This window comes from Esox lucius, chromosome 17 (assembly GCF_011004845.1).
Source record: "Esox lucius isolate fEsoLuc1 chromosome 17, fEsoLuc1.pri, whole genome shotgun sequence".
Taxonomy (NCBI): Eukaryota; Metazoa; Chordata; class Actinopteri; order Esociformes; family Esocidae; genus Esox; species Esox lucius.
Genome location: NC_047585.1, coordinates 48,293,961 through 48,317,516, shown reverse-complemented (window position 1 = coordinate 48,317,516; position 23,556 = coordinate 48,293,961). Strand labels below are relative to the sequence as shown.

The 23,556-nt window shown below is 40.4% G+C and overlaps 1 protein-coding gene across 5 annotated transcripts; it reads right to left on the bottom strand.

The window, feature by feature from the left end:
* Window positions 1-1,262: 1,262 nt before the first annotated feature.
* Window positions 1,263-21,946, bottom strand: rdh5 (retinol dehydrogenase 5 (11-cis/9-cis)). 5 transcript variants are annotated; one of them, XM_034287008.1, is made up of 8 exons: window positions 21,837-21,946; window positions 15,164-15,260; window positions 10,915-10,953; window positions 8,792-9,114; window positions 8,248-8,506; window positions 6,270-6,433; window positions 3,662-3,852; window positions 1,263-2,021 (listed from the first exon to the last, which is right to left on the bottom strand). In XM_034287008.1, exons 2-8 carry the CDS (start codon window positions 15,193-15,195, stop codon window positions 1,911-1,913), a joined length of 1,119 nt encoding a protein of 372 aa, XP_034142899.1. In that variant the 5' UTR covers window positions 15,196-15,260; window positions 21,837-21,946; the 3' UTR covers window positions 1,263-1,910. The 5 variants fall into 5 exon arrangements, with proteins under 5 accessions (XP_034142899.1, XP_034142901.1, XP_034142900.1 ...); XM_034287010.1 differs by having other exon boundaries at window positions 21,833-21,943; XM_034287009.1 differs by having other exon boundaries at window positions 21,806-21,891.
* Between the last annotated feature and the right edge of the window lie 1,610 nt (window positions 21,947-23,556).

Genomic DNA, 23,556 nt, shown 5'->3' with positions numbered 1-23,556 from the left:
CAAGCGTCTTTGGTTATTTCACACTTGCCCTAGGATCTTTTTATTTCGATTTTACGTCTTTGGAGGGATTACACTGAACTCAGTTTATCAGGCACTGGAATGTTGCATATGGCATAACTTGACCCACTGTAAGGTCAGTTAACTTCCACCCTGGCTTATGACATGCCTCCTATGTCTGGAACAGTCCTATCGATCAATCATCCGACGGAGGAACTTTTTATGTTGCCACCCGGCGGTTTCTAACGCTCAACAGTATTTATAGTCGTGCTTATTTAGAACCATTTACCAAGGAGGTCAATGCCAGCTGTTTAGAAAGGCAATTATTTAGACCTCCCGATAGTACCACCTTTTCTACTGTTGGATATTGTAGTAACTTTTCAACTATCTCTTTAAGATGGTGGAAGGTGGCACCAGGGAAGCTATCTGCCTGTACCCCGGGATCAGCAAACTTAGGTATCCGTGAAATGTTTGAATCTCCAATTATGACAATTGGTTTTCTAAAAATAGGCATCCAATCCAAAATTTTCCTGTTAGAATTTGGATGTCTAACTGGTTCAAGGCAAGTATATTTAGAACTCTTGACTGGCAACTCAACCATTGGAATAGAAGGGGAAGCCCCTACCTGAATCTCTACCTGGACAGATTCCACTAACTCACTCTGACACTCCCAAGCAACAGCTCCACGGGGACCCCCCTGGGGGCTCAGATAAGGACGTATTCATTGTAACCCATCATCATAACTTCAATCCCTTCCTGGGTCCCAAGGGCTGCTGCATCCGGGCCCCACACTTCCCCAACCATGGGGTCCCCCTGGTCAGAGTCAGATAGAGGGGAGATAGTATTACTACATGGTAGGACCACATTACTGTATAAGACTCTGCTAGAGCTACATACCAGAGCCGGCTTCACCTATATTAGTTCTGGGGATCCAATCCCCCCCAGGGGCTCCTCCATGGTCAAGGAGTTTCCGGTAAGTACTTGGGGCCTAAGGGGATGTGTTTCGGCCACAACTGAGACAGTTCTCCCCTCCCACACTGCTGGAACTGACCCCAAAGCTAAGGGGCTGAATGAGCTCCTAGAGGAGCCCTTCTCAGGCCCATTTTGAAGCCTATTTTATGGCGGGGACACAAGTCTGGACGGGAAACTGATATCGTCTTAAGGTGTAAGTTTTGATTTATGGAGTACGCGATTCATCTGACTGGCTACTATCTAGGAATTATGATCAAGCATTTGACAATCACACCCACACACAGAGACCAAGAGGGAGACAGTTCCTACCTTTATTTAAGTTAGTCAATCATTAGTACAGACAGCGCCAGGTTCCGGGAGGGTCCAGTTATCAAGAGTCAGATCATCTCTTTGATAGAAAAGCCCCCGTTGTGGGACACTCCAGGCCCTTTTATAATGTTTTTATTCATGATGTTTATGAGGGAGGTACACATTTTACATTATTTTACAATGATTGATTTACCATGATATCATCTTTCAGTCCCCTCCCTTTGTTTATGAAGCATACACATATTATACAACATTGTTCAATGATTGGTTTATCATTAACACATGACCCCAGACATTACCACCACTCCCATTGTCTTTATTTGGAGTCTATGTAGGCCCTCCCCATTTCTTCACAGAGCTGTTGAAAGTTTTCTGTTTTACTGGGGTCTTCATTTGGTTCATAGACAAACACCAAGGGGGAGGTGGGTAGTTGTATGTCATCCGTCTCAGGTCCTGGTGTAGATGAACACCAAGGGGGAGGGGGGTAGTTGTATGTCATCCGTCTCAGGGCCTGGTGTAGATGAACACCAAGGGGGAGGGGGGTAGTTGTATGTCATCCGTCTCAGGGCCTGGTGTAGATGAACACTGGGGGGAGGGGGGGTAGTTGTACGTCATTTGTCTCAGGTCTTGGTTTAGATAAACACAGAGGGGGAGGGGGGTAGTTGTACGTCATCCGTCTCAGGGCCTGGTGTAGATGAACACCAAGGGGGAGGGGGGTAGTTGTACGTCATCCGTCTCAGGTCCTAGTGTAGATGAACACAAAAGGGGGGGGGGGGGGGGGTTGTACGTCATCCATCTCAGGTACTGATGTAGATTGCTTATCCGTCGTCGGCTGCTGCTCCCAAAACCCTCGGCTCACCTCCTGCACTCTGCCCTTTTTCTCAACAATGTCCAATAATTTTCTTCAGTTAAATACTGATAAAACCAAAGTTTTAATTATTGGTCCCCTGTCGATTTTGGAACTTTGGTTGGGTCTAGGATCGCTAATAAAAAATATTGTGCCTTTGGCCAGAAATCTGGGAGTTTTCTTTGATCCAAACTTACAATTTGAATATAACACAAAACATTTTATACAGTCATGCTTTTACAAACTTAGAAAAATTGCCAAAATAACATCAGTTTTATTATTTGAGGACACTAAGAAAATTGTACATGCTCTCATTTAATCTTACCTAGACTTCTGTAATTTGTAAGTAAACTCCAAGTTAGGGTTAGAATTCAGCTGCCATACTTCTTACAAGGACTAAATCAAGATCTCATATAACCCCAGTGTTGGCAGCTCTACATTGGTTACTGGTGAATTTCAGAGATTTTTAAATTATAATTAAGGCACTACATGGTCTGACACTTGATTTCATTAGTGACAAGCTCAACCTATACTGCACTGTTTGGCCTCTCAGATCAGCTGAAAAAGGACTTATGGCTGTCCCTGGAACAGCCTACCACAGAATCAGTACACTCTTTTAAATCTACCTAAAAAAAATGTTTTTATCAAATGGCTTTCACTAATATTTTATAATAGTGACTTTATGTTTATTTTAATTTAAAAAAAAAAAAAATTTATTACTATTTTAATATATTTCTATTTCTATTTTTGTGTGTAAAGCACTTTGTGCAATAGTACTAGAAAAGCACTATACAAATAAAGTTAATATTGTTATTATTATAATTATTTAAATGTTCCATCAACAATTGTCCATTGTTCGGACGTAATAAACTAAATACTGAAGCTAACTTCACCGCAGTACAGGTACAACGTCAAATACTGAAATGTATGTATTTAACCACTGACATAAATTACATTTTGCACAGCGCATTCACATGAACCGTTTGATTTGTAAAGGAAAGCAAAAGCACAGAAGGAGCTCCAATGCATTGTTTTATTGTAACATTTAACGAGATGGATGTCTTCATCTTGACATCATGTCAAAACTTGACATTTAGCAATTTAGATTTCATAACACACGCGCTGGTGTTTGTCATTTTAATAATCATGGCCAGCTGGTATTATTTTATTGGTAAAATTACAAATAACAGAAATACATATAAAAAGCTGGCAAACTGGTTGGTATTTGTAATTAAGATTTTACTAAAATAAAAAAATACAAAATATTGCTTGAAATCAAGCAATATAAAATAATGTTGACAAAAAGGCACAGTTGGTCAAGTAAATCAAAGATCCACATTTTCCTACAAAATTATAGGATATTATCTATCTTAAGAACACAGACAGTATAAAGAAATACATTACATAAAGAGTTATAACTCAAACAATGTTTGATAATAGGATTGTATTATACTATTTATTATAATGCATTGTGTTGTATCCAATTAACTTTTTTCAAATGCAAGTCTACACGCTCTTTGCAGGACGTGGCATTACCAGTTTCAGGCCAATATCAATTACACAAGACGGCATGTAAGAAAGGGGTATCCACCCGAACTTGGCATCCCAGCCGGCACTGTAGCGGGTACGGGGGTAGGCAGAAATCAAGGCATGCTCCATGCAGTTAGTGACTTTACTCAGGTCAGAGTCACAAACAGCATTCATGATCAACCGTTGGATCTGTATGTCTGCATATGTAAGAAAAATATATTTTTAATTGAATTGTATTTTTACAAATGTTAATGTCTTACATTTATAAATGTATGATTAAAGCAGAGAGTAGAGGAAAGGAGAGTAGAGAAGACTAAAGGAGAGTATAGGATTAGATTGGCGAGGAGAAGACAGACGAGGGGAGGAGAGTAGAGGAAAGGAGAGGGGTGGAATAGAGATGACTAGAGAAGGGAGTAAATTGAACCAGTTGATGATTACATGTGGATTATTCAGCTGTATAAGCAGATAGCAGAATGAGCAGCCAGGATGAGACTTCAGCAAGGTTACAAGTTCTTCTGCCCTGATAAGACATTATCCACTGACAGATGTCAACATCGAGCTCTTCTGCCCTGATAAGACATTATCCACTGACAGATGTCAACATCGAGCTCTTCTGCCCTGATAAGACATTATCCACTGACAGATGTCAACATCGAGCTCTTCTGCCCTGATAAGACATTACCCACTGACAGATGTCAACATCGAGCTCTTCTGCCCTGATAAGACATTATCCACTGACAGATGTCAACATCGAGCTCTTCTGCCCTGATAAGACATTATCCACTGACAGATGTCAACATCGAGCTCTTCTGCCCTGATAAGACATTATCCACTGACAGATGTCAACATCGAGCTCTTCTGCCCTGATAAGACATCCACTGACAGATGTCAACATCAAGGTTTGATTTACATTTGTTTGAGTTATCAACTTAGATTAATTCAATCTAATAAAATATAAATGGTTTTTACTGAAAAAATAATACTAAATTCCCTAACATTGATTTCCCAATCAGTTTTTATGTTGATTTAACATCATCACATTTTATATTTTGGTGGAAATGATGAGGATCAACACTGATTCAACCAGTTTCTGCTTAGAGTTGTATCAATAGGACCATGGGGGGGGGGGGGGGGCCCCCACAAATATAATTCTTAAATATTTGTGGGGGATATTTTTAGATAAGTTGAGAATCAACTTTATTAGCATCTAATCAGAAGTGCATTTACAGAACATGTACAAGTATTAAGTATATGAATATTAGGAAGGCAAATGCAGTACAAATGGCAATACTAAATGTGCAATTATGGCAAATAGAGGAGGGCAGAAAATTTACAAGTATTAAGTATAGTGAATGTTACAAGTGGGGTAACAGTTGCGCGGGTACAAATGGCATTTCTAAATGGCATTCTAGATGTGCAATCGAGGCAAATTGAAGGAGTAAGGTAGCATGTGCAGTGAGGTCCTGAGGTAGAAAATGTATATGCAACTGAACTGAAAAATGCAAGCATGATGGCAATTCTAGATGTGCAGTGAAGGCAAATTTAATGTATAAGGGGCATGTGCAGCTGAAATCACAAGCAGTGAGGTGGGAGGGAAACACATGTAACAGTAACTGTACCAACTGAAAACAACCATTATCAGAGGTAGTGTAAAGTTGTGCTCATAAGTTTGCAGAAATTGAGAAATGTTGGCATTGAATTTTGAAAATATGACTGATCATGCAAAAAAACTTTATTTAAGGACAGTGATCATATGAAGCCATTTAATATCACATAGTTGTTTGGCTCCTTTTTAAATCATAATGATATTGTTTTGGGGGTGTGTGAACTCTAAAGGCACAGGGAATCTTGTGAAACTTGATGGCAAGATGAATGCAACATGTTATCAGAAAATACTGGCAGACAATTTGCATTCTTCTGCACGAAAGCTGTGCATGGGACACTCTTGGACTTTCAAACACGACAATGACCCTCAAGTTGACCCTCCAGTGGTTACAGCAGGAAAAGGTTCTGGAGAGGCCATCAAAGTCTCCTGAACTTAATATCATCAAGACACTCTGGGGAGATCTCAAACATGCGGTTCATGCAAGACAACCAAAGACTTTGCATGACCTGGAGGCATTTTGCCAAGACAAATGGGCGGCTATACCACCTGCAAGAATTTGGTGCCTCATACACAACTATTACAAAACATTGCATGCTGCCATGCTAAAGGGGGCAATACACAGTCTTAATAACTCAGGGTATGCAGACATTTGAACAGGGTTCAGTTCATTTTTTTGTTTGTTGCCCTGTTTTGTTTTATGATTGTGCCATTCTGTTAAACCTACAGTTGAATGTGAATCCCATAAGAAATAAATTACATGTGTTTTGCCTGCTCACTCATGTTTTCTTTACAAATGGTACATAAATTACCAATTCTCTGAGGGTATGCAAACTTTTGAGCACAACTGTGTATATATATATATAAATATTCATGGGAGGGAGTAAAATGTCATGAGTGTCACAGACATTGACAGTACCTCATCATCACATAAATGTCAATGGCGAAATTGAACAATTAGTGGCAATAAAATACCCTCATTTTACTGGTACTGTTAAAATAAGTACTTACAGTTGTCCAGGTATTTGTCACCATAGCTGGCTTTCACTTCAGGAGTGAGCTGGTTCCACAGGCGGTGCAATTCTCTCTCAATGGGGTCCAGACTAGTAACAGCTGTCTTAAAGAATCCTGGTTCAATTATGCACACTTTGATACCAAAGTAGTGGATATCCCTCCTAAAGAAAAAGTTAATTGATAACAAGGTAAACAGTAAGCATTTATATGCATTCTCCAAATTACAGCATCAGGAGGCTTGGTTGAGTTGAGATTTGTGACAAGCTTTCTGTAGATGTATCAAAGTCACATGACCTAGACTCTATTGGACATTATGGGCGCTTTTTTTGACTTTGTAGTATTGGCCTCTATTGGTCTCTACAGTATTGGATTCTACCTGGATGCTAATGGACTACCTGGACTCCATTTTGACTACCTGGACACTACAGCTCTGGAAAAAATTAAGAGACCACTCCTATTTTTTCTTAAATCAGCATCTACATGTATGGCAGCCATTCCATTCTCATGTCTGTTAACTTCAAACATAGGCACACCTCATTTTACTTAATGAGGTACTGATTAGGTGATTATTACCTGAACCAAATCAAATTTAATGAGGAAAAGTATAAAAACCACTGCTGTGGTCATCACTATCCTCTTGCAATAGGACCAGCTGGATGGCAAAAACAGTGCAAGTTGTACCTCAAAGGTCATTTGAATAAAACAACTATTCAACATGTCAAAAGCTTTCAGTGAGGAAAAGAAGGGTTCAATCCTGGCTTTACTGGCAGAGGGATACAGTGAGCGTCAGGTTGCTTCCATCCTGAAAATGTCCAAGACGGCTGTTCATAAGAACAAGGTCAAGCAACAGACATTGGGGACAACAAAACTACAGACTGGCAAAGGGCAAAAATGACTGTCCACTGACCGAGATGACCATCAACTCATTTGAATGTCTCAGGGTGCTGTTAAAGTCTCGCACCCACTGTGAAATTTGGTGGAGGATTGGTGATGATTTGGGGATGCTTCTGCATGGCTGGAATAGAGTAAATTTGTCTTTGTGAAGGACGCATGAATCAAGCCAAGTACAAGGTTATCTAGGAAAAACACCTGCTTTCTTATGCTCTGACAATGTTCCCCAACTCTGAGAATTATTTTTTCCAGCAGGAAAATGCTCCACGCCACACAGCCAGGTCAATCAAGGTGTGGATCGAGGACCTCCAGAACAAGACCCTGTCATGGCCAGCCCAATCTCCAGACCTGAATCCCATTGAAAACCTCTGGAATTTGATCAAGAGCAATGTGACAGACTGGTGGAGAGCATGCCAAGACGCATGAAAGCGGTGATAAAAAATCAGGGTTATTCCACCAATTATTGATTTCCTCTTCCTAATTTAAAACCTTATTTTGTTGTTGAAAAATGAAAATGAAATTGGTTTTCTTTGCATTATTTGAGGTCTGAAAAAGAATCATGTTTCTTGGTTATTTTGACCAGTTGTTGTTTTCTACAAATAAATACTTAGGGAGTAATGTTGTCAGTAGTTTATAGAATAAAACAAAACTGTTCATTTTACACAAACACATACCTAGGAATAGTAAAACCACAGGAACTGATAATTTTGCAGTGGTCTCTTAACTTTTTCCAGAGCTGTATTACCTGTCTTAGATAAATGCAGAGGGACTTTGCCTACAGCTGTGTCATTGCAGCCAGGAGTTGAAATCCTGGTCACCAAACACTGACTGTGCCCAACGGCTTCATGAGTGGATGGTTAGGATGCAGAACAGGCTGCCTTGCCCCGTCATGCTTTTGGGACTTTATGGTGCAGGTTTGTAACCTGCAAACTCAATTGCGGTTGTTGCTGGAGAAATGTTGCAATTACGCAATGCCATGATTGCAATTTGGATGTGGAGAAAAATTGGCAAAATAATATAAATAAATTGAAAAGCTTCCACCATGATAAACCATCACTGTGTTCCAAAACAAACAAGTGTCTACCTGAGGCAGTCAGAGAAAGACTCCACAGCGAACTTGGAGATGCAGTATCCCCCACCATTAGCAGCGACTCTGCCCAGTACTGAAGCCACATTGACAATCCTCCCCTGGGCCTGTTTGATAAGGGGCAGGAAGGTGAGGGTCATCTCAATCACCCCTGTCATGTTGACCTTCAGGGTGCTGTTAAAGTCCTCTAGCTTCATCCACTCAGATGGACCCATGGGCAGGGAGCGTCCTGCGTTGTTCACAAGCCCCCACAGTCCTAGTTGGTTAGAGAGTACAAAGGAGGGTGAACATAACATTTTGTCAGTGTGTTTATGTATTTCAGATCAATCAACCCTTTAATTTGCCACGACTGCTGTTTACATATCTAGTAGGCCCATGTTTTTCTTTTGACTTTAAGCTGACTTGAATAAAGTAAGGGACAAGAATTTTTCCAAGCTACGAACATATTGTTCAGTAAAAAAAATTGGGTTAGGATAGAAAAGCTACCCTATCCCTGATCCCTAATTGATACACAGTGACCTCACTCCAGATAATATCACACCTTTTTCTCCAACTTCCTGCTTGGTCCAGTCCATAGCTTTCTGTATGCTCGCTGTGCTCGTCACATCTAGTAGAACTGTCTTTAGGTATGGCCCAGTCGCCCTCTTTAGGTCATCAGCTCCTTTCTCTGTCAGACAGCCAGCTATCACCCTGAAACCCCGCCGGTCCAACCTTTTACATAGCAGGTTCCCAAATCCAGAGTCACACCCTGTCACAAATACATGCTTCTGGTTGATGTCCTCTATCTCCAGACTGTCTCTGTATAGCCATCCTATAGTCCACAGAACCACTGAGGTAGCTACTCCATACAGCCACAGGTTGACCCTATTCATGAGAAGAATGAAGAGTGAGCAATTATAGGGTGCCGGTAGGGTGAAATATATTAATTAGACGAGTGCACAGTCAGCAGTTATAATGTGATAGTAGGATGAAATATATTAATGAGAAGAGTGCACAGTCAGCAGTTATAATGTGATGGTAGGGTGAAATATATTAATGAGAAGAGTGCCCAGTCAGCAGTTAAAATGTGATGGTAGCGTGAAATACACTGCTCAAAAAAATTAAGGGAACATCACACATCGGGTCTCAATGAACGAAATATAATAAAGATCAAAATCTTTAATGTACATTGGGTAATTTGATGAGTACAAAATAATGTTACTATAACTGTTAATAACTGTTACTGGAAACCAAAATCACCAACCGATTGAGAGCTGAATTCAAACTCACACCAAAAATCTAAGCAAACAGTTGAAATCACAGGTGGTTCCAACTTGCATGAATTTAACCACAGCAGCTCATAATGTGACTCAGTAGTGTGTGTGGCCCCCACGTGCATGTATGCACTCCCGACAACGTCTGTCCATGCTTCTGATGAGAAGGCGGCGGATGGTGTCCTGGGGGATCTCCACCCAGACCTGGATAAAAGGCATCAGTGAGCTCCTGGACAGTCTGTGGTGCTACTTGGTGGCGTCGGCTGCACCGATACATAACATCCCAGAGGTTTTCAATTGGATTCAGGTCTGGGGAACATGAGGGCCAGTCAATGGCATCAATGCATTAGTCATCCAGCAACTGCCTACACACTCTGGCCACATGAGGTTGGGCATTGTCCTGTACCAGGTGGAACCCAGTCCCACTGCACCAGTGTAAGGTCTGATGGGTCTGAGGATTTCATCCCAGTACCTAACAGCAGTCAGGGTACCGTTGGCTAACAAATGGAGGTCTGTGTGCCAAACCAGTCACACTGGATGATGTTGCAGGCAGCATAACATTCACCACGGCATCTCCAGACTCTTTCACATCTGTCACATGTGCTCAGTGTGAACCTGCTGTCATCTGTGAAGAGAACAGGGCGCCAATGGCGGATCTGCCAACTCTGGTGCTCTCTAGCGAATGCCAATCGAGCTGCACAGTGCTGGAGGTCATTTTGTAGGGCTCTTGCAGTGCTCCTCCTGTTCTTCCTCACACAAAGGAGCAGATACCGGTCCTGCTGCTGGGTTGATTCCCTTCTACGGCCCTGTCCAGCTCTCTTAGTGTAACGGCCCGTCCCCTGGTATCTTCTCCATGCTCTTGAGACTGTACTGGGCAACACAACAAACCTTCTTGCGATGACAATGGGATGTAGGTACCGCCTCATGCTACCAGTACTGACAAGGACACTAGAAAAATGCAAAACTATAGAACAATCAGTCAGGGAGGATAGTGAGAGAGCAATTGTCTGTGGTCACCACCTGCAAAACCATTACCTTTTTTGGGGTTGTCTTGCTGTTGCCTCTCCAGTGCACCTATTGTCACTTCTATTTGTGTCAATACAGATGACATTGATTCAAAATCACCAATGCTTCCTAACTGGACAGATTGATATCCCTGATATTTATTTGTGTACTACTGTGATGATTACGTGTTCCCTTATTTGTAGCAGTGTTTATTAATGAGAAGAGTGCACGTTGAACAGGTTATAGGGTGATTATAGGGTTAAATACAACATTCATGGAATGTTAGTTCAATGTTGTTGTTTTCTTGCACAATGGGATTTTTCTATCATTACTTTCAAAGACCTGACATTAAAATCAAACTAACATACGTTGGGTGAGTTTTTTATTTACATCAAACAAAACAAACCTTGAACTCTCTGAATCATCGCTGGTTTGTGCTTGAAATCTAGGTTAGGATGGAACAGAGAACTATATGTTAATGCTGTTTTTCCCCCAAATTGATTAAATCTTTTGATATCCAATGTCAGGTAGGTCATGGGTTAAAATGTCATCTACAACCATGTTTCCAAAAAAGTTGGGACACTGCGTAAAATGTAAACAAAAACAATGCAATGATGTGCAAATAATATATCCCTATAACTGAAAATAGTACAAAGACAACATATCAAACATTGAAACTGAGAAATTGTATTATTTTTGGAAAAATACATGCACATTTTGAATTTGATGCCAGCAACACATTTAAAAAAGTTAGGAAAAAGGCATGTTTATTAATGTGTTGCATCACCTCTTATTTTAACATTACCCTGTAAACATTTGGGAACTTTAGTTGCTTTAGTTTTGAAAGTAAAATGTATTCCCATTCTTGCTTGATATAGGAATTCAGTTGCTCAGCAGTTCAGAGTCTCCTTTGTCATATTTTAGGTTTCATAATGCACCATATATTTTCAATGGTTGATAGGTCTGGACTGCAGGTAGGCGATAATTATTCACAACAGATGGGTCTCCACTTTTGAAAAGAGGGTTAACTCTGGCACATTTCCATATGGAAGGAATTGAACACATTGACAGGGACAAGTTAAATAAATCAGCAGGTGGATACATGATTACATGAGCAGCAAGTTTAACTAATGTGGTTTCCAGACAGTCACTACAGCTTTCTTTTAACTCACATATACAGCATAAAAAACAAAAATTATCCATTAGAGCTAGTAATGTTAGGGGAAACAGATGTTGGGAACCACAAATAGAAGAGAAATGCTGATTAGATATGAAATAAGTAAACACTAACCCATGAATAATGTCATTATTAATTTGGTTTACAAAGCTTTTGCTGGTTTTATTGAAAATACAGTTTAGTTGATTCCAAAACAGTCTAGGTTTACGAAGATCCTGAGTGAAACTATCTTTATAATACGATTTTGTGTTCCTTGTTTTAGTCTTACATACATTCCTCAAGTGTCTGTTGATTTACCAATTAACAGAATCTTTAGATGAGCGATATTTGGCTTTATCCTTTTGTTTGAAAAGGTTGATAAGTTGTGAGCTGATCCAGGGTAAATAATAGTTTTTATGGTAGCATGTTTATCAATTAAATTAGTAACATCAGAATAAAATAAGTTCAATGCATCTTCAACAAATGGAATTAACTGAAATCTATCCAAATTATAGCAACTAGGTCCTGAATAAAAAAATCAACATTTACAGTATTTCACAAAAGTGAGTACAGCCCTCACATTTTTGTAAATATTTCATCCATCCATCCCTAGACACTTCCTCCAGCTCTTCCGGGGGGACACCGAAGCGTTCCCAGGCCAGCCGGGAGACATAATCCCTCCAGCGTGTCCTAGGTTTTCCCCGGGGTCTCCTCCAGGTGGGAAGGGCCCGGAACACCTTCCTGGGAAGGCGTCCAGGAGGCATCCGGAACAGATGCCCAAGCCACCTCAGCTGACCCCTCTCGATGTGGAGGAGCAGCGGCTCTACTCTGAGCTCGTCCTGGGTGACCGAGTTTCTCACCCTATCTCTAAGGGATTGCCCAGCCCCCTCTTCACCCGAGTGTCCAAGACATACGGCCGCAGGTCAGATGAAACTACAACAAAGTCGATCATCGACCTACGGCCTAGGGTGTCCTGGTGCCACGTGCACTGATGGACACCCTTATGCTTGAACATGGTGTTCGTTATGGACAAACTGTGACTAGCACAGAAGTCCAATAACTGAACACCGCTCGGGTTCAGATCAGGGGGGCCGTTCCTCCCAATCATGGCCCTCCAGGTGTCACTGTCGTTGCCCACGTGGGCGTTGAAGTCCCCCAGTAGAATGATGGAGTCCCCAGTCTGAGCACTTTCCAGCAACCCTCCCAGAGACTCCAAGAAGGTCGGGTACTCTGTACTGCCGTTCGGCCCGTAGGCACAAACAACAGTGAGAGACCTATCCCCGACCCATAGGCGCAAGGAAACAACCCTCTCGTTCACCGGGGTAAACTCCAACACATGGCGGCAGAGCTGGGGGGCTATAAGCAAACCCAAACCAGCCCGCTGCCTCTCACCACGGGCAACTCCAGAGTGGTGAAGAGTCCATCCTCTCTCAAGGAGTGTGGTTCCAGAGCCCAAGCCGTGCATAGAGGTGATCCCGACTATCTCTAGTTGGAACCTCTCAACCTCACGCACAATCTCAGGCTCCTTCCCTGCCAGCGAGGTGACGTTCCACGTCCCTAGAACTAGTTTCCGTGTCCAGGGATCGGGTTGTCGAGGCCCCCGCCTTTCGACTGCCGCCCGATCCTCTACGCACCTACGCTCCTGCAGGTGGTGAGCCCTCGGGAAGGCGGCCCCACGTCGCTCCTTCGGGCTGAGCCCGGCGGGACCCCATGGGGAAAGGCCCGGCCACCAGGCACTTGCATACGAGCCCCAACCCTGGGCCTGGCTCCAGGGTGGGGCCCCGGCTGCGCCATACCGTGCGACATCACGGTCCTCAAAATGGTTTCCATCATTAAAGGTTTTTTTTAAAGGTTTTTTAAATATTTCATTATATATTTTAATATGACAATACTGAAGAAATGACACTTTGGTACAATGTAAAGTTGTGAGTGTACAGCTTGTATAACAGCGTACATTTGCTGTCCCCTCAAAATAACTCAACACACAGCCATTAATGTCTAAACCGCTGGCAACAAAAGTGAGTACACCCCTAAGTGAAAATTTCCAAATTGGGCCCAATTAGCCATTTTCCCTCCCCAGTGTCATGTGACTTGTTAGTGTTACAAGGCCTCAGGTGTGAATGGGGAGCTGGTATGTTAAATTGGTATTATCGCTCTCACACTCCTTTATACTGGTCACTGGATGTTCAACATGGCACCTCATGGCAAAGAACTCCTTGAGGATCTGAAAAAGATAATTGTTGACTTACATAAAGATGGCCTAGGCAAAAGAATATTGCCAAAACCCTGAAATTGAGCTGCAGCGGTTTGACAGGACAGGTTCCACTCAGAACAGGCTTCGCCATGGTCAACCAAAGAAGTTGAGTGCACATGCTCAGCGTCATATACAGAGGTTTTCTTTGGGAAATAGATGTATGAGTGCTGCCAGCATTGCTGCAGAGGTTGAAGGGGTGGGGGTCAGCCTGTCAGTGCTCAGACCATACGTCGCACATTGCATCAAATTGGTCTGCATGGCTGTCGTCCAAGAAGGAAGCCTCTTCTAAAGATGATGCACAAGAAAGCCCACAAACAGTTTGCTGAAGACAAGCAGACCAAGGACTTGGATTACTGGAACCATGTCCTGTGGTCTGATGAGACCAAGATGAACTTATTTGGTTCAGATGGTTTCAAGCGTGTGTGGCGGCAACCAGGTGAGGAGTATAAAGACAAGTGTGTCTTGCCTACAATCAAGCATGGTGGTGGGAGTGTCATGGTCTGGGGCTGCATGAGTGCTGCCAGCGCTGGGGAGCTACAGTTCATTGAGGGAACCATGAATGCCAACATGTACGGTGACATACTGAAGCAGAGCATGATCCCCTCCCTTCGGAGACTGGGCCACAGGGCAGTATTCCAGCATGATAACGACCCCAAACACACCTCCAAGATGACCACTGCCTTGCTAAAGATGCTGAGGATATACCCCAGACCTAAACTCCATTGAGCATCTGTGGGGCATCCTCAAACGGAAGGTGGAGGAGCACAAGGTCTCTAACATCCACCAGCTTTGTGATGTCGTCATGGAGGAGTGGAAGAGGACTCCAGCACTGCCTTAACCCTCTTGGGCATGGAGTTCATCAGAGCTTCACAGTGGAAGAGGACTCTGTTCCACTGTGAAGCTCTGGTGAACTCCATGCCCAAGAGGGTTAAGGCAGTGCTGGAAAATAATGGTGGCCACACAAAATTTTGACACTTTTAAACATGTTGCTGGCTTCAAATTCAAAGTGGGTATATATTTTTCAAGAAACAATAACATTTCTCAGTTTCAACTTATGTTGTCTTTGTACTCTTTTCTATTGAATATAGGGTTTAAATGATTTGCACATCATTGCATTCTGTTTTTCCCAACTTGGGTTGTATAATGATATTGATAGAAAAGTACATTGGTGTTTTCATGAGGGTTCACATAAGCTTATTTTAGAAAAGAACATCCTAGGTGTTAAATCAAATCAGTAAACCGTACCCTAAATACTGATACACAGAATCCATATCCATGATGAGTTCTGAGAAAGGATTTTATGGAGGTGCTGATGAATTAATCCGTGCAGGAATTGTGATATCTGAAAAAAAAAAGAATTAAATATAATTTTTTTCAACCACACCTTAGCAAAAACAGTTGGAACTTATAGTAGTATTTGCCCTGCGGTATCTCTTACACAATGGTAACATTTTAGTAATTTAGTAGACATTTATTGTCCAGACCAACTAACAGGAGTGTTTAGAGTTAAAGGTACAGTTCACCCATTTTATGTAGTTCACTTATTTTCACTCTTTTGGGCTTGTAGATCTGCTGTCTGATGATTTAAAAATACATTATTTTAATTATTGAGTGTAAAGACATCAAACAAATTTGGATTCTGCATTGCAGTTAAAAGGAAGGTTTTTTTCCATGTAACAAAACAAAATAGAAAAATGAATGGTTTAGGGGATTATGACTTAACCGACAATGTCATAATTTGAATCGGATTAAATGAGCTTTCTTTGAGACAATACAATAAAAATATTCAAAAATATTTGGGGAATCAACTATAAACATGACAAATGTGAAATTAGATGTTTGGTGAACATTCCCTTTTACTGCCTTGCTCAAGGACAAACCAACGTTTCAGGGATTCAAGCCAATGACCTTTGGTTAGGGGCACAATACTAATAGCTAGGTTAGTTGACACCCCATCAAGTCCTAAATCTCTGTATTTATTCATCTCCTGTTTTACAGGTTTTTAGATCTCCATGTGTGCTGAGGGGCTCATCCTGCTCATTCCGCTCCAGTATACATGAAGCCAGACAATGTCTTCCGACTTTAATAGCAGAGGAGGTTTTCTGTCAAGAAAGTGTAACCATGTAACCTTGGAAAGATAGAGTGCAACAATGAAGATTTTCACGTTAGTACAATTAAATGTTTTTATCTGTGACGCTACTTTTACATAATTGTATTTTTCATAGCAGAGGTCCCAACCTTATATCAGCATAAGTTGAAAATTAAATCTACCTTAGGTAAACTAGAATGTTAACCAGGACCAGGAAATCTGAGGACATCATTCCAGTTCTTAAATCTTTGAACTAACTTTCAGTCAGTTACCGAGTAGATTTTGAAGTGGTGCTTTTAGTCTATTAATCACTGATTGGTTTAGGCCCTAAATACATTTCTGATATGTTTGAAGAATATAAACCGAGCAGGGCTCTTGAATCGAGCAGGATCCATGACCACAGGTCAGCTAGTAGAGCCCAGAGTCCAAACTAAACATGGCGAAGCTGCATTTAGCAGTTATGCTGCATACAACTGGACTAAACTACCAGAAGATCTTCGATGTGCCCCAAACATATACATTTTTATAGTAAATCCAGGTTAAAAACACGTCTCTTTTCACATGCCACACTATAAGCCTTCCCGGTTTTATAGCTTTCCTTGTGAAATCTACTATGGATTCTACTATGGATTCAGTTAAATTTTTATTTCGTTTTTATTTTCTTCTTCTATGTATAGCAGATGTTTTTATTCTAGTATTTGTTTATATTCTATTGTATTTTTATATTTTTCATTTTATTTGTAAAGCACACTGAATTGCTTCTAAGTATGAATTGTGCTATATAAATAAACATGGTGGCTTACGAGATGTATTATGATATAGATCAAATAAATGTCAAAACAAATGTTCTGGGGCTTTCTGTCCACTGAGGTACTTAAATCACAACATGCATAATTTGGCCAGGTGATATTTTCAGAGCACATGAGAACTCTTGGGATAAGGCTCTTATTTAACAAAGAGAGGCATTGGAACAAGGACATTTGTTTAAGGCAGGGCCTTGATCATTTTGTAGCATAAACTCAAGGCTTCTGTTAAACTCTGAAAGCCTCTCAGTAGGGCTCAATGCTCCAAACCTATTAGCTTCCCAGTAGGCTTATTAGGCCAGGGAATATATTGAGGTTAGGGAATAAATTGTGGAACCACACGTGAGAAAGTAAGGTTTTAGGGGCACTGGCAGGCAGACTAATACACAGGATGAACATCTCTTTGAGGGGAAATTGCCTGGCAAACCTGTTACTGTATTAACCATTAAGTCACATGCAGTCATCACATATTATCCATTAAATCACAAAAACTAAGAACTCTTCTTGGAATGTTTTTTTAGAGATTTTTGGACACATGGATATGTAATCTTAGCTTCAATGCTATCGACAGATAAAGGTAACAGAATTTAACAAAATGACACAAAGATTACACTTTACATAAGTATACATAATAAGTATAACCCTTTGAAAGCTAATGTTGCCCCCTTTGGCTGAAATTACTTATTGTAAAAATCTCTTGTAACTGTCTATCAGTCTCCTAAATTGACTGGGAGGCATTTTTGCCCACTCTTCTTTACAGTACATTTTCAACTGTGTGATGTTTGAGAGTTTTCTTGCATATACGAACCGCTTCAAGTCCCACCACAACATTTAAATAGGATTAACCTCTTGACTTTGTCTCAGCCATTCCATAACCCTCCTTTTCTTTATTCATGCATTCTGTTCTAGCTTTGCTTGTGTGTTTTGGATCATTGTCCTGTTGCAAAATACATGTTCAGTTTGACAGATGCCCTCACATTTCCCTAAAGTAATTATTTGGTACAAAATGAAATTCATCATTGACTCAATGATAACGAATTGACCAGGCCCTCAGGCAGCAAACCATAATCCGTGCCTTTCATTTGGTATGAGGGACTTCTGTTCAAAGGCAATGTTTCTTTTTAGCCAAACATGGCATCAGAAATTGCTGCCACACAACTCTGCCTTTGACTCATCTGTCTAAGGTAAATTGTTCCTGTAGTTTTGGTCTTTACCCAGGTCTTGTCAGTGATGTCTTGATATTCTTTAAAAACAGAAGCTTCTTTCTTCCTGACCTACCATGACCTACTTATGCACTTCGATAGTGAATGTTTGTAAGGGAACAGCATATCTACAACAACACTGATTGATATCTTAATATCACCCTGGTGGGCAGTGGTCTGGCCTTTTCTCCATATCTAGATTATTAATCGGAGAGCAGATTGATGTACTTTGTATTACTTAGAAATGGCTTTGTAACTCCTTATAAACTCATGGGCACTCAAATGTTTAAGACCAAACCAGATCAGGTTTCAGAGTTTTATGGAATGCCAGACACTCCAAGTTACTCGCAAAGGATTTTCTAACAATTTGCACCTGTTTTGAAACACATTTTATGTGCTGGTACTGTAGCTGTTCACTAACTTTTTCCAAATAAGGAAAGAGCATTTCTGGTAGATTTAACTGAATATACTTTTTCAAAAATAATTATTTTGTGTTACTTTCATCAATGAATGCGGTTGGAATTTAGCTAAAATATCCCTGTGTCCAAATATGTAAAACAAAGACAACTTTCCAATGGGTGTACTTTTTCTCATGACTGCATGATGAACAATTACATATGACTTATATTTACATTTAGTCATTTAAGAGAAGCTCTAATCTGGAGCAATTCAGGTTAAGTACCTTTTCTCAAGGTTCTATAGCCAAGGACGCTCTCAAGGTTCTATAGCTAAGGACACTAAGCCGCATTTCCACTGCAGGAACTTTCCCAGGAACTAGGAAGCTTTCGAGGAACTCACTGTGTTTCCACCACAGGGACTAGGGTCTAAATTATGTTCCAGGGACTTTATTTTAGTCCCCAAAAAGGTCCCTGCTCAGTGGGTAGTACTTTCCCAAAGTACTGGAAATTTGGGAGGTGGGGCTTGCAGGGCTTAACATTTCAGATTGTAGCTGAGGCAAACTGCGAGGAGAAACAGTCCACAGGTTAATTACATTGAGCAATCGTGCAAAGGTTTATAATAAATATGGGGAGACATTTAATAAATCCATTATTTGATGGTAACCATAAAAGTTGCTACCTTTTTGGGAAATTAATGTCCTAGCCATATATTTACACATATTCTGGGTTGCATAAGCTGTCGCATGGTAATGTCAATCATCCAACTCTACCAACTGTGATTACGCAGATATCGCCTTCTGAAGCATTTCTAGATTTGGTGCAAGTAGTTAAATGCTCCTTAAACATTTCCTTGGAGCTCCTAATAAAATTTTAACTCTGCACTAATTTCAGCACCCTATTGTTCAGTGATCCGTAATGATAAAGTGTTACACGAAAATATCCAAGTTAAGTGAGCTGTACATTATTCACACCGGGAAACAGTGACGGGAGAAGCTAAAAAATTTAAACAAGTTGTTCGTTGCTATTTATACGTTTTTCTGCACATTTGTGTTTTGCACCAATATTTTTGCAGATAAATAAATAGTTGTGGGACCAAATATGTGTGCATTGTGGCTGTTTGTGTAAATCTGAATACAGAAGAAATATTTATTAAATTATAACAAAAAATGGTTATGCACAATGGCGTGAATCCGTCTCAGTCATCTCATGGTCAATCTGTTTATTTGCTTTAAGTCCAGCATTTTGCCCATTTTGAATCCGATTTGCAGCTACAGCTCATCTCTTCCACCGTTGACTCAATGACCACATCTGCAATAAATCACAACCAACAGCCCTAACCCTATAAATCACAACCAACAGCCCTAACCCTAACCCTATAAATCACAACCAACAGCCCTAACCCTATAAATCACAACCAACAGCCCTAACCCTAACCCTATAAATCACAACCAACAGCCCTAACCCTATAAATCACAACCAACAGCCCTAACCCTAACCCTATAAATCACAACCAACAGCCCTAACCCTAACCCTATAAATCACAACCAACAGCCCTAACCCTAACCCTATAAATCACAATCAACAGCCCTAACCCTAACCCTATAAATCACAATCAACAGCCCTAACCCTAACCCTATAAATCACAACCAACAGCCCTAACCCTAACCCTATAAATCACAACCAACAGCCCTAACCCTAACCCTATAAATCACAACCAACAGCCCTAACCCTAACCCTATAAATCACAATCAACAGCCCTAACCCTAACCCTATAAATCACAATCAACAGCCCTAACCCTAACCCTATAAATCACAACCAACAGCCCTAACCCTAACCCTATAAATCACAATCAACAGCCCTAACCCTAACCCTATAAATCACAACCAACAGCCCTAACCCTAACCCTATAAATCACAACCAACAGCCCTAACCCTAACCCTATAAATCACAACCAACAGCCCTAACCCTAACCCTATAAATCACAACCAACAGCCCTAACCCTAACCCTATAAATCACAACCAACAGCCCTAACCCTAACCCTATAAATCACAACCAACAGCCCTAACCCTATAAATCACAACCAACAGCCCTAACCCTAACCTAACCCTAACCTAACCCTAACCCAACCAACAGCCCTAACCCTAACACAACCAACAGCCCTAACCCTAACCCAACCAACAGCCCTAACCCTAACACAACCTGAATCTCCTCCATGGTTACTGTGCTGTTGCAGTGTCACATAAATAAGAAAAATGCCTGTCTGTCGCTTTGTATGGGTAGCCTATGGTGGCATACGTCAGAGTAAGAACACACGTTAGTGGACTAATTAGCCTAATCTTCGCAGGTCTTTAGATCACGGTGGAAACACACAACAATGGGCTGAAGGAAACTTTTAGTTCCTTGAAAAGTAGTTCCTGGGACAAAATTTCCGGGTACATCTGGTGGAAACACGGCTATATTAAAGTTGTTATTGTATTAGCTTTGGGTTTTGAACAAGCAGCTTTTCGATTATTTGCCCAATGCTCTTACCCTTAGCCTACCTCCATGTCCTTAAGTGATGGTGTCTAGGTGGGATACTTCAGGTGTCTAATTGTTAGGGAAGGTTAAGGTAAAACAATTAAGGTTCAAGCAGAGCTATGTATTTAGAGGGTTGGCCCTAGTTTTACAGCAGTCTGCATTTAATAATTTAAGAGCACCCCTGACAATCAACTCACTATAAACATTCAAAACAGACTAGCAAATTACAAATGTTTTATGTGTATCTAAGTTTGTACTGTGACATTGTTACATTTTCGAAAACACTAAAAATAAACAGTAGAATCTCTGTTCAACACTGGGCAATACTGAGCAATAGCAGCAATTTCTGAATTGTAAACAATTTGGTGTAAAAGGCTGCACATTCCCAAAATGAAGAAAATGCAGTTCTCCAAGTCGCTAACGTGGCATTAATTATAAAAGTTGGCCCAACTAAATATATTAGGCTTATACATGAATAAACTAAATATATTAGGCATATACATTAATAAACTAAATATATTAGGCATATACATGAATAAACTAAATATATTAAGCTTATACATAAATAAACTAAATATATTAGGCTTACACATGAATAAAATATTATATTTCTTGTCCACATACTGCAGTACATGACCGTTTGTACTCTTGATAATTACATTTGAAAATCTGTGCAAAGGCCTAATCAACCCAGTATAATACATTTAACGTTAACAAATAACAATTTACACATCATACACCAGAACTGGAATGTTATGGTTTATTGTATTTGGTAGCACCTTACACCAATCACTAAAAAGCACCAAATTCCACACATTTGTATGTATTCTCTGTTAATTATTTGACAATTTGGTCTGAATTACAATGCCAACATACCTTTTCCGTAAAATGTAAAAAGCCAACCTGCCTGGTATCTGTTGTTTGCTGTGGGATCCAAAGGTCCTATTCACTCCCTTTCTTCTGGCAGACCAGGACAGTTTGGTTCCTGAAGCCTTGCAGTGGAGACTGTGTGACTCCACTCTTGTGTTACTGTGTGACTGGCAGAGAAAAGGCTTTATCCCCCCAGTTTATCCTATAAGACAATCTGCAATTTGTAATCTGCAAACCGTGTGTACGTGGAGTTTGTGTGTGTACATGAAATGTGTGTGTTAGCAGAAAAGGCAGGTGGGGAAAAATAATTACGTGTAAGGACTAGTAAATTACATACCATAACCGACTGGTTCATTCTCATTAACCCATGTCCAAAACCATGTCAACCCTAAATGTAGATCAGTTTGACCACACAGTGGGTTTGTTGACATTGAAGTCATTCAGCAGTTTGACTTCCTCCGAGACAGTAGTGAGGACATACTCTGAATTTTCAAACCTGGTGTTGCAAATTGAGCTACATGTGACCCATAATGGCTACATTTGTATAACTCATGGATTGTATGAGTCAATGTGATGACATTTGGTACATATGCTAAAGGTTATCAATCTCGTAAAGATGTAAACAAATATTATGCTTGACAATATTGTGGCCTTGTTTGACAGGATAATCCATTATTCACAATCTCATTGGCTCACAGCAGCTAAATGGTTTGACCTAGGCTCCAACTCGATATTGAGGGACATGTGAACCTGGATAATATGTATAAACCCCATTTGGTACTGATCAGACCAGAGGTTCTGGAGAAGTAGAATGGTGCCAAAGGCCCCATCATACCAATAATATAACTGTTATGAATGTCACATTAAAATAATCTCTAATGGCCTTTTTTTTTTACTTCACAATACGTTTAAAATACTTTTGGATGATTTGGATATGATGAAGAGAAAGCGGTTATATAGGTCCCTAGGACTTGGATGGGATTTGTGCTAAGAATTGTAAAATGCTAGCATTTAGAAAACAAAGTCAAGGAAACAAAAGCTTGTTCTGTATTCCTGTCATATTTTGATTTAATTACCCTGTCAGTCTATGGACAAAGTACAATTTTGTAATTTTGTTGAACAATCCCTTCTGTTGTTGCATTCTAGAAAGAGAACCTTGTTAGCAAACATTTTGTTGCATGGTACATACCATCTGTATGATGGTAGATACACCTCTGATACACCTCTGTATGAGGTGCTCAATTTATAGATTTAAAAGAGTATTGTTTAGTTCATTTGGTAGAGCATAGTGATTAACATGGGGTGCCCATACAAAAGAATGAATGCACTTACTACTGTAAGTCACTCTCAATTAGAGCATCTGCAAAAATGGGTAGACATTTCTTTAAAAAGTATGTATGCGTTTCTCAAATGTCATGAAGCTTTCTGAAGTCATGAAATAAAAGGTTACCAGTGACTTGTCCCTTGTGATGCAACTTTCTTTCATTGCTTGGTCTCATGTATAAGACTGTTTGATAGTACACTGCTCAAAAAAAATTAAGGGAACACTTAAATCACACATCAGGTCTCGATGAAGGAAATATATTAAAGATCAAAATCTTTATTGTACATTGTGTAATTCATTGAGAACAAAATGACAACAATGGTCAATGGAAACCAAAATCACCAACCGACTGAGGGCTGGATTCAAACTCACAGGCTGTTCAAACTTGTGTGAATTTGATCACGGCAACTCCTAATGTGACTCAGTAGTGTGT

Excerpts from the sequence above, each read along its gene's own strand:
- rdh5 (XM_034287008.1), bottom strand. The coding sequence starts at position 15,195 with ATGGATATGGATTCTGTGTATCAGTATTTAGG. Across the intron at positions 6,434-8,247 it reads TCTTTCTCTGACTGCCTCAG|GAGGGATATCCACTACTTTG; the intron begins GTAGACACTTGT and ends CTTTTTCTTTAG. Across the intron at positions 3,853-6,269 it reads TGACAAATACCTGGACAACT|ACATACAGATCCAACGGTTG; the intron begins GTAAGTACTTAT and ends TTACATATGCAG.